The sequence below is a fragment of the Apteryx rowi genome, unplaced genomic scaffold (genome assembly GCF_003343035.1).
Source record: "Apteryx rowi isolate R43461 unplaced genomic scaffold, aptRow1 scaffold_178, whole genome shotgun sequence".
Taxonomy (NCBI): Eukaryota; Metazoa; Chordata; class Aves; order Apterygiformes; family Apterygidae; genus Apteryx; species Apteryx rowi.
This window is the reverse complement of record NW_020448063.1, coordinates 504565-523915: the sequence shown is the minus strand read 5'-3', so window position 1 is coordinate 523915 and position 19351 is coordinate 504565. Positions and strand designations below refer to the sequence as shown.

General features: G+C 37.6%; 1 protein-coding gene across 6 annotated transcripts in view; it reads right to left on the bottom strand.

Moving 5' to 3' along the window:
* RAPGEF2 (Rap guanine nucleotide exchange factor 2) overlaps positions 1 to 7664 on the bottom strand; it is a 134026-nt gene extending 126362 nt beyond the window's left edge. For all 6 annotated transcript variants that reach the window (XM_026061223.1, XM_026061226.1, XM_026061225.1 and 3 more), the window contains exons 1-2: positions 7598 to 7664; positions 2632 to 2688 (exon numbers count right to left, since the gene is read on the bottom strand). In XM_026061223.1, the coding sequence (XP_025917008.1) occupies positions 2632 to 2688; positions 7598 to 7635 (95 nt within the window). In that variant the 5' untranslated portion in view covers positions 7636 to 7664. The remainder of the gene's footprint in view (positions 1 to 2631; positions 2689 to 7597) is intronic.
* Positions 7665 to 19351: the final 11687 nt, after the last annotated feature.

The following is a 19351-nucleotide window of genomic DNA, read 5'->3' as shown; positions in this document are numbered from 1 at the left end:
TACCTTTGGAAATGCCAAGTATGAATATTTTGTAAAGAGGAAAAAAGAACATTTGTATGAATCACTGATAAAATACATATTTAGTGACTAAACTATGTACTCTTTAAATAGGATCTTTAAGTAGATTTCAGTAGGGTAATCTCGTGAAGCAGGTAAGATAATCAGGTACGCGTGGCAAGCAAACCTCAATTCTGAAATTTTGCCTTGAAGGTTTTAAGCCCTTTTACCATTAACTTCACATCAAATGAAAGTAATAAGATGACTGGAAAATGAAGAATAACTGGAGCTGAACTGCCACTTTTAATAACCCAGTTTCCATTTAAACAGGGAGATGGCCGTAGGGTTTGAGAATTTGTCACTAGCATGTACACCCACCAATAGCGAAGTAAATGCAGATGAGATAAGCAAATTTTGAACATGTTCCATTTTACTCCTTTGGCCATTAAAAAAACTATATAGACATTATGGACATTAATGGCGCTTTTTTTTTCTTTTTTAAGGAGGATAAAAACTTAAATTACCATGTTTATACTGAATGTGGATAACTTTTCAGCATTACATGCAAGCAATGGAAAAAGCACTTTTTTTTTAAACTACAGCTGAAGATGCAGACATGAACAAAATTTTCACAAAGAACAAACTTGGATTAAACAAACAGAGCAATTTTATTAGTTTTCACATTAACAAGTAGGGATATAAGAATTTAGCTTATCCACACTGAGACATGAAGTTATGCCTCAGGGAGGTGATACATACACAGGTCAATTATTAACAGCTCCAACAGTTGCAGCTATTTTAATAGATTTTTCTAAGGAACACAGAAGATTAGCACTGGCTTCCAAATTTCAATGCTAGTCACATCATCTCAGATTAAAAAAAAATTTGTCTGTGACTTGGAGTTCAGTTTTAATGCTCTTTTAAAACCTCAGCCTTTATGACCAAAATAAGGGTCTGGCATGTCCAGTACAAATGACCAGGTTATATGCTCCAAGTTCATTTCCTATAGTTTATAACTGAGTGCATTGATTTTAACATCTCTATCGTATCACTTATCTCCTGTAGCACTAGCAAAGAATTTTTCAAAACATATGTATATTTAYAAAATTAGGATTCAGTGATTTATATGTATGCTGAATTTATGAAACAAAAGAGAGGATCCTTCCAAGTCTAAAAATACTAAAAAAGTTACTGAAATCAGACTGTAGATTCTGCAGTATTTTCTCACCATGTGGATCTCATTTACCAATAAAAATATAAAGCTACAATTCAGACTGATGTAATTTATATGCGACTTTAAAATACTCCTTTTTAAAAAATCAAAGATCATTCAGTGTTAGCTTTCAGGTTTATCCTGTTAAACGGTAAATCACAGAGGTAAAATACTAGAGCAAGCACAACTTGCATTAGCATCTATATCCAGAAACTGCCAAACTGCTTAATAAATATACTGAATAAATCATGGGGAAAAAAATGTCAAGAAGCAAGTAAATAGGAAGGACAGGCAAACAACCAAAGTGAAGATGAAGTCACATGAAAGGAGTGACAAAGGAAATCAGTGCAAAAGAATGGCAAAAAGCACTTTAGGTTAACCCAGATTTCACAATTTTCTGTTTGCACACTGTATTTCCTCAGACACATATTTCCTGGTTACTTTTGCCTGTCTTGAGTATGTGCATAACTAGCAGCCTTTTTTTGTTCACCATATAAATCAAATTTAAACCAACAGTTAGAAGGAGCCATAAAATTGGGTTTGAACAAAAAAAACACCACTTTACATAATGGATACAAAAAGCAACTACCTACAAAAGGACAAATCATCAACGCAGTGATCACTAGCAAATTAGTATGCAAAATGAAGGATCTTATCAGTCAGATTACAATCTAATCTACACCCACCTGCATTCTGACTTCATGCATTTCCCACACAACTGATCAGTTAATGTGTTTCATTACACAGTAATCTAACCTTGCAGAATGGTTGAAGTGTGGTATAAAAATTTGTTCACATCTTCCTCATGATAGTCAGTACAGGAAAAATACATATGTATAAAAGAAGCCATACAGATGCATTATTTGTATATGTGGTGTATATAAACATACAGATGATATCAAACAATCCAGAAAAAGTGCATTTAGAGCATAGGTTAGCTGCAGTAAGTGAAAAACATGATAAATGTATTGTTTCAACAAGCTGTTTACACAAAGAAACTGCAATCCTCAGTTTTCTACTGTAAATCTGAAATGACATTAGATCACATCCCTGCTAATTATAAGCCACATTAGGTTTGTCGATTTGTCACCTTTGGCACAAGAAGCTGGTCACTACTATAACAAAATTGATGCAAGACCAAATGACAACCTACTCTAATGAGAAGACATCCCACATCCGCTAGTTCTGCATAATCTCACTAGTTACAAAAATTAATACAATGTACTTCGCCAAGCAAGAGTCACTGTTAGCTCTCTTGCTGACACCAGCGAATTTCTCCACTGTTGAATTATGAAAATGAAGCAGCTCATTTGGGTTTACAGACTATGCACTGAGTGAGGGAGTTGGCATTAAACCCTGTCTTTAACACTTTTCAGAATGAATTCTTTGAACACTATACGAAAGGAAGAAGAAACACTTACTAGTATAGAACTTCATTTGCTTCATGCCTTTCATATCTAACAGTTTCGCACATCAGTCTGAAAGAGAAGGAAAGAAGTCATTTTTACTTATGATTCATATCAGCGTCACAAAAGACTTCACTTTCTGAAGTTAGTCAGCATTTCCACATTTGCCTCCTGCACTTACAGAAACTACCATCAATTTAAAGCCAAGCTGATTCTTAATTTAAGAAAATAAACTGTTAAGTCAAAGTATTAAAGTTATTAGCTCATCCAATATCAGATTTGATTTAGGATCTTGGATGTAATTGCTTCCACAAAAAAACAAACAAAAAAACCACACACACTATAAAATGGGTAAAATGATATTGATCTCATTTTTAAAGTGATCTGATAAAAACAAGTTGCTTTATTATGAAACAATTCACAATTTTAGAAATGGATACAAACTTACAATATGCAATACTGATCAGAGACACCATGATACAAGCAATACTTCCTTTTTCAAGTCAAGCCCATTAGATAAGACAAGAAATTATGTCACATGGTAATCTGATGCTTCTCATTGTGCTAAAATTAAGAAGCTTAACCTAAAAATTACCAAGAGACTTTAATGCTGAGCTCCCAGTGAGCTAGAAGTGGAGAAAATTTCCTGCAGGAAAATATTCTCTGTCTAGAGGGGAGAATTAAACATTTTGCATTCAATATGTGCCTGACAAACATGGCGTAATAGAGAGTAACTACAGAAGAGCTTACCACATATTAGGAAATGCAATGTTAACTTTGTGCTAACATCAACACAACATTTCTTTCTACTGTCTTAAGGAAATGCACACTGTAAATTTTTAGGTGGTGAGGAAGAAACAAAACCCACCATCTCCCTTGGACGTTCTCTGGCACTGAAGGATACTGCAAACACCAAGGCTATTTGACAGACAAGCATACAGAGATTTGCCTAAGAGGCTCATATAGGCATTAAAGCGAGGAACTATATTTAAATTTGGGGAAGAAATTCTCACTCCTTGCAGAATTTGTTATCAGAACCTCAATGTACCAATGACCTGGAGCAGACTCCAATGATATTATAACGAGACAAAAAAGCTCTCAATTGCTAATGAGCAGAGAAGTCGATTTGAGGCCCGGAAGAGTTGGTCTGAGTTTGGTGTAAACTTGGCGTAAACTTTAAAAGGCTTCTTACTGCCATTTCCCATGGCATTTCTCAAGTTCATTGATTTGAGTAGCCAATGTGCTGCTGCAAAAACTACCTTAGCACTCGCTTCTTTCAAGATTTTACTTATTGGTTCAGCCCACTAAGAAATAACACTTTTTCTGTCCACAGTGATAGTGGCTTATTGACAATTCATAATCTGTTAATAAAAAATTTTGAGTTATTCATCTATTTGCTCGAGAATCAAGTTTTGTTATCATAGCCTTCGCCCTACCCTCCAGTATTTACTCAATGATCTATGCATTATTGAGTCAACCACTTCTGAGAGCTTTTCTTATTTGCAATTTCCATACAAAATTTCTGCTAACTAAAAAACTTTTTGCTTCCTTGCAGAGCAAGCAACCTTTTGAACATCAGACTTTCTCTTTTTGAAACAGTGCTCACCAGCAGAGGATCAAGCCTTGCCAAAAGTCTTTACAGACCTGGAAAAGCTAGTGCCTGCTTCAAACCCTAGGGTCTTCATACTCTCTCTCTGATCCTCTGTTTTGGGAGGGAATTTGAGAGTGGACATGAGGTTACTGGTAACAAGATCATTAAAGGCACCAGAAAAAAAAAGAAATAAGAAGTCTTTGCTAGGAATGAGTTTTAAAAATGAAAATACTGTTCAAGGAACATGCGGGATAGTCTATACCCTGTTGGTCAAAAAAGATTCCAGGCAATAGGCCATCTAGGAGTAGGAGTTATAGGAAACAGAATCACTTTATTTAACAAGCAAGTTTTGTTCCTCTGTGAATTTGGAGCAAAGGAAATGCATTCTTGATTCAGTCAAGCAAGTTCACCATTCCACACTGGCACTGCATGTGAGTTTTATGAGTTTTGATATGATTGGATAGTAATAAATAGCAGGAAAAGCCTTTCTCACAGGAGAGAGCCAAGTGTTTCAATCCTTGTATTAAACTGAAACAGAAGTTACAGTTACTGAACAGCAGAAACTATATTACCTCTTCAAATATTTAGAAAATAGCATTAGTTCTGGCCAACTCAAGCGTTTAATTTTCACTAGAATATGATCTTTGTCCACCTCCTAAACAAATGTAATAAATTCAAGATTATATCATCAGCAGGCTATAAGTTATTCACTACTAAGGACCACATTTAATACACTAGTTCTAATGTATCCCAGAGGTTTTTGTGGCATCTCACTGCCACAAGAAATGCTGCATCCTAAATAACTTTATAAAAACTTTTTCTCCCACAGTTGCAGGGGAATCCAGCATTTCCCATGTATGGTACTATAAACAGAAGCTCTCTTCTAGGAATTCACTGTGCTGGGAGAGCTACACAAGTTCCACGCATTCCTCAGCAAGAATTTCACTCTGGACACGAAGCCAAACACCACATATCAACAGATCATGCAACCATATGTGCATACTTTGATCTTTGTTAACAAGTTAAAAGTCAGTTCAATTCCAGCTATGCAGAACTGGATATATTAAAAGTCTTGCATATGTTAGTGTAACAGAAAGCACTAACGGAGTATAATCATGGCTTCCTTCCAAAGCAGATGTAATTACACAGTTTTTAAAGTCAACAGTCACATTGCAAAATATGTCTCAAGCACTTCAAGGAAAAAAAAATTTTCATTTTCTCAAAATTGCAGAATAGTGGCTTGCGAATGACAAAGCAAGAGGCCAAAAATTAGCACCTAAAACAGCGTTATTCAARTCAAAGTCAGCTTCTTCAGCAGATTGCTTCAGCATCTTCAGGTGTGGCCAATGTTGGCAAGCCCCAGGAGGCAAACAATAGTAATTTACCCCATTTCCTTGTAGAGTGTACAGAAGATATGCCRGCTTCCTTTTGCATCTCCCAGCCCCACACTGATGTCCAAATACTACCATTTGAGATTTCTGAAGGTAAGGTGTTTATGTGAGGGCAACTGAAACAACACCTTAAAGTCAAACATATGCACATCTTTAAAAGAGAGAAATTTCATCAAAAGCTTTTACTTGAATTTCTTTCCTTGAATTTTAAGCCACAAAAACATTGTAGCTTAAATTAATTTAAAAAATCTTGATTATATTTATTAGTAGTTTTTGTGACTAAGTATCATTTGCATGTGTAGYACATAATTTGTCTAAAACTTCTGCACAATAGCAAGTACAAACTAACACAGAACCTGAACAACAGATTCTGTTATTACAGTACAAAAATGATTAGGGCTATATATGGACTTTTATTCAGGGCTGGAACTTGTACTCTGTATGTACAGCATTTACTTCTAGTCTGAAAGTCTGAAAAGAAAAAAATGCATTCATAACAGAAATTAGAAGCAGCAAGCAGGGATACACACATACAATATGAAACTGTTAGTACAACAAGGCCAACACAGAAAAGAAGAACAGGATACAAAAGGGGCCAGCTTTTCAATCTGAGGTATGGCACAGAAGAGTGGTGTACCGCTACCAACATCTCTGTTCCTTTGTTAGTGCATCAATATATATTAATGCATTAAATATTCCAGAAATAATGAAACAATGACTTTGTTTCAATAAATGCTGTTACTACAGTTATGACGTACAACTTCAAATCACCACTTATTTTTCTGACAGCTGAAAAGTTGTTCCTAGCAGAAATTTTATTTTACAGCCAAAAAAAAGAAAGCAACATCTTTGTATTTGTTTTAACTGAATTTTAGTTTCCTAATAATTTCACCATATGTCTGGTGTCTGTCATGACCACATTTTCACACAGCACTTTACTGTGAAGCATCTCAATTTCAGCTGTCATTGAGGATTAAATTTAAAGTCTGTTAAATAACTTGCTAATCAACTAAAACTGAAGATTATGCTAAGAATTATACATCATCTGGATGTGGGAGTGATGAAAAGATGTGTAAAAAGTGTTCCTATAGGAGTTGGAGAATTCAGCTCTGAATTTTAGTAGCAGAGGAAGACTCAAGCAAATTGCACTTGTCCTCTGCCCAACTCCAGTCTCTCCATTTCAGGCGGAAGACTGGCCCCTAGTGCTCCCCACAACATCTTCAAGACTATCATATCTTTCTTTTCCAATCTCTCTTCTCTATTTGAAACTTTCTCAGTACGAAAACACTTAACAGAGAAGAGGAATAACCATAAAAGAGAGTCTGTCAAAAGATAGCCTAAGGTATAGTGCTTGCCTCTAGTATAAACTGCTTAGCTGTCCAGATACTCAAGGAACAGAAAATTTGGAGATTGAGGTACATAAGGGATTTCAATACGCCTTTTCCATGGAAGAGGGGAGAACAGGGGACAGCCAGACACTTCTTGCTCTAATCTCCCCCTCTCAGAAGCAGATGGAAACTCATTTCCGTTGGGCCTTTCTAAAGAAATTCAGATTTGGGTACATACCTAGGATGGAAAAAGTTTTACACCAAAGAGTTTGAACTGTAGACAAAACTATAATCAGCTGAAAATGTTTTGAAAATAGAAACATTACAAATTTCTTCATTGTATTCAACCTTGATGACATTCCTCCTATAAAAGTTAAAACTTTCTGTAAGAAGTCTGTAATAAAAATTATGAAATATTTCATAGCAACCATGGAATTCTGGTTTAATTAAATGCAAGTGTAATGAAAAATGTTTGCAGCCAACTTGTCCTATTTGATGGAAGGGTCAACACGCAAGTGATGAACAGATGATTAAAATACTATTTCCACATTTTGTAAGAAAACAAAACATATCTTTAAGGTTATCATGTCTATAAAAAATACATATTTCTGCACAACTGTGACCACCTTTTCTCCACATGCAAGCAGTAGCGTTTTGATAAAGTATCATACCTTAGCTGATGTTCTCTCAGATTAGACAAGGCTTCCATTCCATGTAAATAGGAATACACAATCTCCAAATCCTACAAACATATGAGAAACTTTTATTAGAATTCTCAAATTGGTACAAGTTGTTAAAATACTGTTTTTGTAAAGCTTCTAGTTTTCTCCTAGTATGGGCAACAGGAACATTTGAAATAGCACATTTACAAGAGGTTAAATGAATACCTTTGATGATATTTTGGAAATCTACAAGGGGAAGAATGATGCTGTCCACATCATAAAATATAAATACAGAAAAGCTTTATGCTTTGGCTGTCATTGCTCATGTTCAGTAAACAAGTCAGGTCCAGAATTTCAGTATTTTGCAACTACTACTGTTCTGCTTCCCAACACCAACATACTTAGAACCTTAATTTATTTTGTAAAGCAAGCTCATGGAAAGTAGTCTTTTTATGTTCAGGGGAAAGAAAAAAGATCTGATAAAATTCCCACTGTAAAAAATTGATGTTGTTTCATCATTTGTTTTTGAAAGTGGCTGGTTAGGAGACATTACCACCCACAATTTATTGAAAATCAGAGTAGGGGCTTGCAACCAGTAGCTGGGACTGACATCAATACCAAATACTTCCATAACTCACTACAAGAAGATGTTTTCAGTAATGAAATAGATCACAACTAATTATTTGAGAAAGATTATGTCACCGGGAGAACTTCGTTGGCTTAAAATGGAAAGTGAAGTACAGAAATGCTTCACTTTTCAGACGCACTGAAAGAATATAGATGTGGTATCTTGGTGAAAGACTTCACTACTGAAGTCCCACACAGAAACTTGATTTAGGTGAGAAAAATGAAGATAAAAGCTAGTTAAAAGTATTAAATGTACAAACATTACTGTACTCATCTAAACCACATTGTGGATCAGAAAATATACTAGGAGTTGCATTTAATGGTTGAGACTAAATAAATGCCTGTCATTCAGTATCTAAGAGAATATGCTTTTCTCACACTGAAAAAAGAAATATTCAGTTTGAGAAAGTGGAAAAAACACACAAGCCACAATTCTGTGATTTCTTTTCTACCCTGGTCCTTGTGTTCCCTTGTCCGCAAGAGAGTTTGGTCCTCTTGTGAGGAGCACTGACGAGAACACACAAAGGACAAAATTAATTACATCACGCGTGGTTTGGGAGGGAAGGCAAGGGGGGAAAGGACTTTACACATAGAAGGCCTTAAGGAGAAAATACAGTGATCACTTGCAAAGCAGTGTCAACTACTATAAAGTGTTTTAAAGCCCACAGCTGCCACAGTCAGTGACCTGCTCACTTGTCAGTCAGGGGTGGCGCAAGCCTGACGCGGCCCCCAAGCACGGCACCGCTGCCGCTTGCCGGCACCAGCAGCACTTGGCTGCATGAGCCGCCAGCCGCAGCCGGCAACCAGGGGCGGCCGGGGAAGCTGGGAGTGGATCGGCGGGGACCAGATGCCCAGAGCACTGGATTACATGGAGAAAAGCCTGGTCAGAAGGTGCTGCTGTAATTCATCTTCAACCAGCCGGTCCAACAACCAATAGACAAAAAGGAAGGAGAATATCTGGCTGCCACCACCTCCTCCACTTCAGGACTTGCACTGGGTTGCTCTCAAATAGCACAGGTTTTATGTGCAATAAAACAGACTAATCAAAGAGTCATTAAAGATACTGACTTAGAGGGATCTCTCTAGATCTGAAAGTGGAAGTATATGGTCAAAGGGATGCATGGATATTTTGTTTCCAAAATTGCTAGGTGACACCAGCCTAGAGATCAATACCACTGATGGGCAAAGCAGCAAAGAATGCAGATTATGTTCCTAGAGCAACGCGGTGCTGAACACAGTTGAAGTGAGTAAAAGCAGAGGGCAGGAGGCATTTTATCCCTGAAGGGAGCAATTACCACCAGTTCCACAAGTAACAGACAAGATCAGTTTATTGAGTGCTTTAAAATAAACCYTCTTCAAAATATAGTCATACTTGTTTAATATTTGCAAATATAGCCTTCCAGAAGTTCCCACATCAGCATATCAGGAATTGCAGGGTGGAAGAGATCCTTGCCTCTCAAATTTGCACCGGAGGGTGCAAAAAAGGGTTTGGGGGGCAGGAAAGAAAGGGAAGAGAGGCAAAGCCTCCTAAACAAACCTCCGCTTGTATTTCCATGATGGCTGCTGACTGCAGCAACACAGGGAAGATAATGTTGAAGACACATCACAAGGAGAGGACTAACTTTTGGGGGGGGGGKGGATTGCAAAAAAGCAGCAACAAAACAGACCAGTGCTCCAGGCAGTGGGGTGCTATCAGAGCAAATGGTCATTATAACATAGCAGCTGCTGTGCACTAGCATTATACCAGACAAACAAGTCCTAGAAGTGTGCTGCAGCTCATTCTCTAAGCAGCTTAGCACCTTTCAGAGGGTGAAGTGTCTTAACAGGAAACAGCTCCCTCTAGCATTAAAAGTTTAGAATTGAAATTTAAGTAACAAATTCCAGCATCATTCCTTCCATTAAATTCCCAATGCTGCAAGATATAGAAAGCTAGAGCAAAGCCAGCCAAAAGAGCTGAATATAATTTCATATATTGCCATTGGGCACTGCACATTTCCATTCAGGTTGCAGCATTAAAATGTAAGAAAGCAATTTCCTTCCCCAACCCCCAAAACAAACAAAATCCCACTAAATTATCCCATTAGTCATCTCAGTCTTCCATTTATCCAAAGAAAATCTATGCTTCTTTTTTAAAGCAAACTAACATATTTATTATTGAGCATAAATGCTTTATAGCTGTTTCAACTTCTTGAATTAAAAGTGAATTACTGTAATTTAAGAGTTCTTCAGAAATATTTGCACCAAGTGTTTTAAAATCCTAAATAGATTCAGAATGCTTGAAACAGTGAAGTTATAAAAGGCAATTTACAAAACTTAAGCATGCAAGCTATGAAATTTTCAGCTTTGATATTCTAGACAACTGCCAAGAAGTTAAAAAAATTGAAATTCTCAGGAAAAGAACTTTGTCTTTCAAAAATAACATGATTCATCTGATTCATCTTCATGATTTAAGCAGAAGACTTGAACAAAACCTTACAAGCAGCAACTAAATTCAACCACATTGTGGCTTAAACAACCGTTTTTGGATAACATGCAGTGTTCCTGAAAACTACCTTTAACATTAATCCACACAATATGTAAAGGCATGCAGGTGACAGCAGCAATTTGATACACTTTTTCTACAGTATCAGTTTTTATAATACATTCATTCAAATCACCACAAGGTGGCAGACAGAGCCATAAAAAGTTCAGAGACTAATTTTCTTTACAAAGTTTGTCCTTTCATTTTAAAATACATTGTAACAGTTTGTAAAAGCCAGAAGGAGTAAAGCTAATTTTAACTGATACAGCTGATAAAATACTCTGCTACAATAAGCTATATCGATAAAAAAGCACGGGGAACCACAGACTTTCTGCTTTCAACTTTTATCCAGTCAGGGGAACTTTAAAAAGATGACTGCAATAACAATGCAAAGACTCAGTAGATCTTGCTACACAAAGACTTTTGGCAACAGTTCGAAAAAAAAATATGTCAACAGAAACTCTAAAAGCAGAAATTAAATTAATGCAAGCACAAATTATCATAGTTAAAAAAAATTTTTTTTCTTTAAACAAAGAAGCAGGCCAGAAGACTGAAATCTAATTTACACTTAAATTTCTACTACAACCAACGTTGTATGCTTGACCACCGCATGGGGAGYAGTCTGAGGGTGTTTAATCTGCTGTTATTTCTTAGTGTGTTTCAGTGGTGTCAGCTGGCTCAGGTTAAAGTTCTGACTAAGCTTTGAAACAGAACAGAGAGACTCAAGTCTTAGCACAGCTCAACTTCAATTAGATCTGTAAAAACACATCTGTCTGCAATCTTACCTGTGCTCTTAATTATAATAAAAAGTCTGCATACGATTACATACAGACATTTCTACTCATTTTACTCTGGTTTCAACCATTTTGGCAATGCCAACTACACAAGCTGGATAAACCAAAAGGAGAATGCTGTCCCCAAATTCTCACTGGTTCAATTAAGAAAATACTACTTTACTGAAGTGAAAGACAGACACACATCAAAATTTACCACTCCGGAGTGAAAAATTTACACTGCTCTCTAAAAGCTGCAGACTTCTAGTTTCAATCCTGGTTTGCATTAAGATGTGAAACTACCATCCTAATTCAACTATTCATCCTTGCCACAGTTAAAAAGCAAAGTGCTGACCTGAGAAATTCAATGCTCTGTTACTAAAGAAATTTGCTCATCTCTGAAAGTGTGACAAATGAGCAGGGATGCTTTCACTTTCCTCTTACAATAGTTTTTTATTATTATTATTATTTTAAATTAAAGGGTAAGAGCAAAATACAAGCTAATTCCTTAATTCACTACCTTCAATAAAAGCTTCCAAAGTACCTAACATTCACCTGAGCCTCAAAATTACCTGCTATACAACTATTTTTGAAAGGTTGATCCTCATTAAAACAATTCTTCATCTCTAACTCATTAAGCTAGCCAATACTAAAACTCGAGCATATTTGTGGGCTTCAGGCAGAAGACGCAGGCGTAGGTAGGCAGATCCGCTCCCCAGCTACACCCCTCACTACGGCACGGCCGTTCTCGTGGGAGACCGCACCCAAACGACAAGTTTCAGGGTTACGAGCCTGGGAGGTCCCACCCTCCCGCCTCTGCCCTCGGCTGCGCCGGTGCCACCTGCCTTGCGTCAGTGCTAGCCCTCGCACCCTCTCAGAGCGGAAAGCAATTTCAAACCTTCTTTGCGGCAGCAGCATGAGCTGCCACCTCTACGTTCACAAGTTACATCCAACGTGTCCTGTAACTGCACTAGTTACGAAGGCAATGGCTCATTTGGCTGGAGAAGGTGGGACCTTACAGTCTTAAAATGGTTTAAATAGGTCATGAAATCACTAGTAAGAAGGCAGGTGTCTGTAGTTTTAATATGGCTGAGTAAACATTTATTGAGCTTAAGAAGTCTTAGAAGTGGACCCTTCCTTTTCTCAACTATTTTAATGCATTTTTCCTCAATCCATGCTACACTAACAAGAACAACAATGCCACATTTTTCTTCCTAGCAAGGAATAAAACTACAGTCTGAACCAAAGTTGCTACAGTCTTGGCTCTCTGTCCTTGGAGATGCATTATCCCAGCCTTTTCCCTTTATTTCTGGCATCCACCACTAGAGCTCATTGGTCCCTTAGCCACTCCGGTAGCTATGCCAAGCATTTTTTCCCTGTTTCCTGTATCATTCATTTATCACTTGTCTAGCTGCCTGCACTGGCTCACTAGGGCCAAAGTGGTGCCAGTATTGCCAAAAGGAAGAGACTAGACTTCAGTAACATCATTTCATCTGGCTTAAACAGCTACAGAAGCTCAGTCAGGCCGTTGACATAGATTTCATGGTTAGTTTAGCTGAGATAGCTGAAGCAGCCACCATGTCTCACTTTTGATTAACCCTTTTGACAGAAACTTCTGTCTCCACAAAAGAGGCACATATCTGCTCCTGAGTCGTTTGTTTACATGAACTAGTTCACATCCAGTTTACACTAAAGTGCCAACAGCAGCTCAGGAGAGGACACAGGTTGGCTCCAACAAGACCTGCCAGGAGGCAGTAACCTCTGAAAGAAAAGTGGGGCAGACTGAGGGTGGAAGCTACTTCAGGCATCCCCAGCAAAGCCATCTCCAAATGCAAGACCTCAACCTGAGAGCAAGCTCGCATCTTCCAAGCATTAGATTGTCAAAAAAAACAGGGCAAAAACCACCAACAGACTTGCACTATGACAAAACCAAAAAAAAAAAMCACACAAAAAAACCCACAGTATTGCTGATACCAACAACCTTGTCATGTCCAAAGGGAGACGAAGTAGTCTATCTTCAGCTTCCCAGCAGAGGAAAAAAATCCAACAAGTTCATAATTACTGTGTAGGAGCATGTCCCGGTATGCATGGGCTTATTAGTGAGCCATACCAAAAGCAATTTGTTGAGGAGATTAAAATGAAGTATTTGTCATGTAGTGCAAAGTTTGATGTTTTATTTCAGTCCTTTACATCAAGATGTTTCGAAGCAGGGGGAGGGCCTGCTGCCAGAATCCAAACTAATATAGTACAGTTGAAGATAAATTACTTAATAAGTTACTTTTAAACTCAATTGAATGCTATCACAGTATTTCTGTTGCAAGCCATCCTCCCTAGTGTACAGCACTCTACATAGAGATCTCTGGCTTAAAAAAAATAAAGCCAAAGTTAGAGAAAATAATTTGCTGATCTGATGATGAATTGGGAGCCAGACAGATAGAAATGAAATATTTGAAGAAGTGGAAATGTTACATGTGCTAAGTAGCCCAAACTGGTACTTTTGCAAAAGAAATTCCACAGGCCATCCTTTATGGATGAGTATAGATGAGCTAATTTATTTCTGTAAGTTTACCTGATACAATCATTTCCTTTACATCAGTCTATTTTGACCTGTATAAGAAATTTCAATTTATCACAGATTAATAAAAGTTCATGCCTGAACACATAATGAAACTGCTAATTCCTAATACATTCAGTTTCTAAGCACAGCCCAGGATTCAGACCTTGGCCTGTCTGCTCTGTTTAACAATCAGTTAGCATCTCTTTCAACCAAGCTCCATCTTTTTAAAACTGAAGTCCGATTCTTCAAAAAAAATACTTACGGGATCAGGTGACACTACTCCTTGGTATGAGCTCCCTCCCAGAAAAGCAGCACCACCAGTTCCCAGACATGCTGCAAGCCAGGGATTTCAAAATTCRTGACAACCCCTCACCATGGATTCAAGGGGAAGCAATTCAGCAGAGTTGCTAAGTACAGTTATAGCACGCTGCTATTATCATTCCCTCCTGTTCTTTTGCTTAAGAAAAATGCAAAAAGTGGAGGGGTGGAAATCAAGAGTGAGGAGTGTTGGAGACAGCTGGGGAACAAAGCTAGAAACACAGGGCAGGAGGCAAATGTTTGTTAGCAGAGAGGTTTTGCTGTCTCCAGCCTGTCACCCTCAACATCAGCCTATTCTGCCTTTACATAAACTGCCTCTTCCAGGCAGTAACTTGGCTTATCCCAGAACTGCAGCTCTCAAAGCCAATCATTAAAGAACTTGGAACTGAGGAGTTTGTTTGAAAACAAATGCCTTATTATCCATATTCAAAACAGGCGACAAAATCGCAGAATTTGACTGGGATTAAAAGGCAACTCAAATGTAAACATCTGTTAAACCCCTCACATGGTAAACTAGCTATTTTAGAAGTTCAACTGACTGCGTAAACTTCTGAAAACTTTTAACATCTTCAACCTATACTGAATTTGTCTCACCTAACACACATTACGATATTTCAGAAAATTTATGACAGAACTCTACTCCACAGGAATCAGGTATCACTAAGCTTGGGAATCAGCCTTTACCTGGAAAGCAGTTTATAGGCCAGCAATCCAACACAAGTGTTCACCTCCTCTGCTTGAGTTAAGCAAGGGAAAAGAAATATAGAAATTAAAATGATCTTTTTAACATTTGTTGACATACTAAAATTATTATTAGCTCGGGGGGGGGAGAGCAGGGAGGACATTTGTTCTGGGTTACAAAGGGAATTTTCAAAATGGATTAGAAACAGGAGGAACAGGCAGCTTTAATCTGGAACTGAAGTAACCACACATGATGCTAATCAGGAACAACTCCAAAACCTTGTAAATATTAAGAAGAAATCTCATTTTCCTGGTTTGCCTTAACTGGGAATTGTCCCAGTACAGAATAAAGATATGCTTCTCCAAAGTCTGCAACAGGATTACTGCCTCTAAATATCAGAGGCTGGAGAAATACCATTGGATCATGGTAGACTAGCTGTGGCAAAACAAGATGTTTCAATGGGATGCTTAAGTCAGCCTTCCTGTGTTTCAACTGTATTTTGTTTGGTTTGAGAATTTTGAGAATATGCTTCACTGGAAAGAAAATTTCACTAGAAGTCTATTTTTGCATTTTAGATAGACTTTTTCTAATGGAAACTGAATTAAAAGTCTCCACTTCTACATAGTGCCTCAAAGATTTACATATAATACAAACAGCTCTTGGTTTTCAATCTTGCCAGCAGAACCTGCTCAAATGTATAAAAATGGAATTGGCAAGTTCAATGACCCACCCATACAAACAGATATTTAATACTAGCTCAAAATTAGTACAATTGATTCAACATATCCTACTGTTCATAAAGCTTTTAGCAGAACAAAGCAAAGAAATCAAGACATTCATGATTATAATCACTCTGTGAGATGGGAATAAATGTGGAAAGGCTAGATGAGAAATTAAAGCCTGCCATCTCATAGAAGTCATTGAAATAACTAATGAACAGAGGAAATTATAGGGTAGTGCTGTGCATTTCTTGTCTGCTTTCAAGACTCTCAGAAGTCAGACAATTAAATGCTTAACACAAAAGCATCAGGTTCTGTAGCCAGATATCCAGCCTTTGGTCGCAAGTCCAAATGCAAACAAAGTGGTTTCATGGTTTCACTATAAAAGATGTTGCCTACAGACTGCACAGTCCATTATTAGGAAAGACACTTAAGTCATGCACCATTAAAAATATATATATAATTGCCTTTCCCCTCCTTTTCAATATTTATAGCCAACAGTTGGAAGCTTGTATTAAATCTGTTCTATCCATTTTCACATTCATTGCACAAATATTCTTGTCTTTTGTTACAGAATTTTGCCAGCTCCTAGGGGGGTTGGTTTGTTTTTTGTAATGCTAAGGAGAGGCTCAGATCATTCTGAGATAGCCTGTTATTTGACCCATGTTTTCTATTAGTTATAAGGAGCAAGACTCCAATATCCTACTAAAGAAAAACCAGTCTAGGGATAACAAATATATCAGCTACTAAACATAGTGGGATTTATTTTTAAACAACTATTTGCAGCAAGAGATGAGCATTCTATAAATGCATCTAAACAAAGAGGGCTATAATGATTGGTACTTTAAAAAAAAAAAAAAAAAACAGAAACAAAGACCCAGGCAGGAAAACTGAAGCGATACACAAGAATCCTGAAGTAAACAACTAAAAGGTAACTCCTACTTGGCTCAAGCCATGCTGAGAACAAAAGAAGGATGATAGCACAGCTCACCACCAACCCTATTTTTAGTAATGTATGCTATTCTCCTTTCCCTCACCACCCTATTTGCTTTTACTGATGTCCTGTAGCTCAAGGTCTTATTTAAATGTTTCTGAGAGGATTCCATGGGACCTGTCAGGGAAAAATTAAGATATAACAGTACTCAGATACTTCTGTTTGTTTTTTAAGGTGCTTAATTAGTCCACAGGTTTTTCAAAGCAGCCAGGGTTAACGTGTGATACCAATTTAAGCACAAGAACTGCAGTTCAGACAATCTAGGCATAACTAAACCACAGTTTTACACAAATTTCCATGAAGGAAGCACATCACTCAAGATTAGGGCTAGACAAGATCTTGATAAAATTTTTGCGATAGTGGGCAAGAGCAATCTATTTTCTGAGAAGTTAAAACTGCTGTAAAACTTAGATCACAGTACTTCAACATTATAGCCAGGTGGTAACTGCAGCTACACAGTATCATTTCTCCAAATGTATCGTTAACCAAATGCATATATCATGATATATGCTTCGTAGTGTACCAAGTATATATACTGGTATTTGTAGTACACCAAACTTGTTAAGAGATGCAAGTATTCCAAACCACTGGAAAAAAAATCACAAGCAAACAAGCTGCAGTGACATTAAGGAGCTCTGTTATTTGTCAACTGATCTGTGTTAACTGACCATGCGAACATTTTAAGCTTATCATTGCAAACAAGCTTATATATTTAGTAACAGGCTAGGAACACAAACAATGTGTGCAGCTGATGAAGGGTAACCTGTTACAGCACTTCAACACAATCAGTTGTGGTTGTCTGTCCGTATCCAAAGCTGCAACGGTCCCAATGCTCGTGTTCCATCTAACTTCTCCTGAATATTAGTCCTTCTACCTTCTTTTGAAAACAAGACTTTTGAATAGGCCTAATTGTGCTTTTGCAACTCAAAAGTGTAGTTATGAATCACAATCTTCTTTTTTCAGCCCTGTCCTGAGTGCTGAAAGTCATAACCCCCCCCTTTGCTTTTGTGCTTCTCCAACACCAAGCAAGAAAAACAAAACCAGAAAACCCCAGAGTCACAGACCCCACGCACTCCTTGAGAAAAGCACCCCCAAGAACAAATCCATACTAATTCAGTCAGCAACACGCCTATTCCAAGAATCGCCTACAGCAGAAGAATACCCTCTGCTCTGCAACCTGAGGTTTTCCAGAAGGCCCTCTCAGCCCTGAAGGCGACCCCCAATAATCCCTTCCAAAAATTACGTGCTGCAGCTGACATCACTGACTAATGAGCTTAATTGGGGATGAGGTCTTTGCTGCCGCTTGCAAGTTTATTGCCATGACAACTCACAGATGGAAACAAAAGCAAGCAACATGCACGGCAAGCAGTGCGCTGCTGCTGCAGTGCCAGAACTTACAACAGAAATATCTTGGTACTACTATAATCAACTCAAAGTATAGTAAGTTATTTTATACTGCTGGCCTACAATCAACCAAAGCAAAAATACAAAACAAAAATGAAGTTCTAGCCTCCCACTACTGAGGCAACACAGTCAGTACATTAACTGAAGTAAAACTGTGTAGTTCCTTTTTGGCTTGGAGGGTTTTGCTTTTAGTCGAAAGAAAACCTATTTCACTATTTATGCTTATGAATCAAAAAAATGAAGAGCCAACAAAAACATGAGGAAGGGGGAAGAAAGAATTAGAGCACAAATAATTTCAAATGTTCATACCCCGATACACGCCCTTTATATTCATGCATTTAAACAAAGCCTTAAGACTGATTCAGACTGATGCAACTTTTCCAACATTTAAAGATGCAGCTCCTCTTAGTTTAGCTTATACTTTCAACAAAAGCTTCGTAGTTTGATTTCAAGTTTTAAAAAGAGATAGCAAAGAATCATTTTGACATATTTTTTTGGAGCAGCCAATTTTACAGTACCACAGTATTTCAGAGCATTTTGCCAACAGATATTAATTCTACTTGAAGCATCAGCAGTAGGCCATATGAAAGTTGTTCCCAGACTATCACGCAAATGATCATACTGAAGTACGTATTTGCATATCAAATCAATCCTCACCCAGAAAGTCATCTGAAAGGCTGCTAGTGGCTACATCCTCCTCTACGCAAATGTGGCACACATTAGAAAAATGCTAAAGCACTTTGCACAGAATAATCTCCCAGCCTCCAGTGATTTGTTAACTCAGGTACTCCCAAAACAGAGGCTGGTTTAATAATTTCTAATTTTTATCTTTTTGTTTTTTCCCCTACTGTAAGTGATTTTTTATTTTTTTTTAATGTTGTATCACTTTGGGATGAATCAATTTCCCAACGCCAGATGGGCTTACTAGAGGTACTGCTCTGATCCAACTTGGGYGGATATTTGTACTCTTAGAAGCAGAAGGCCAACTGCCTAAGAAATTTTCCAGTCTAATGGGGAAATACCCATAGAGGTTAGACACCTGTAACCTTAATGTGGGGGTTTAGGCATGGTCCTCTTAGGTGACTGTTCTGTGACCTAATTAGAGCTCTGTGAACCCCAAGTACCATAAAACAACATAAAAAAGGTTCTTATTGCCAAACGGGTTGGA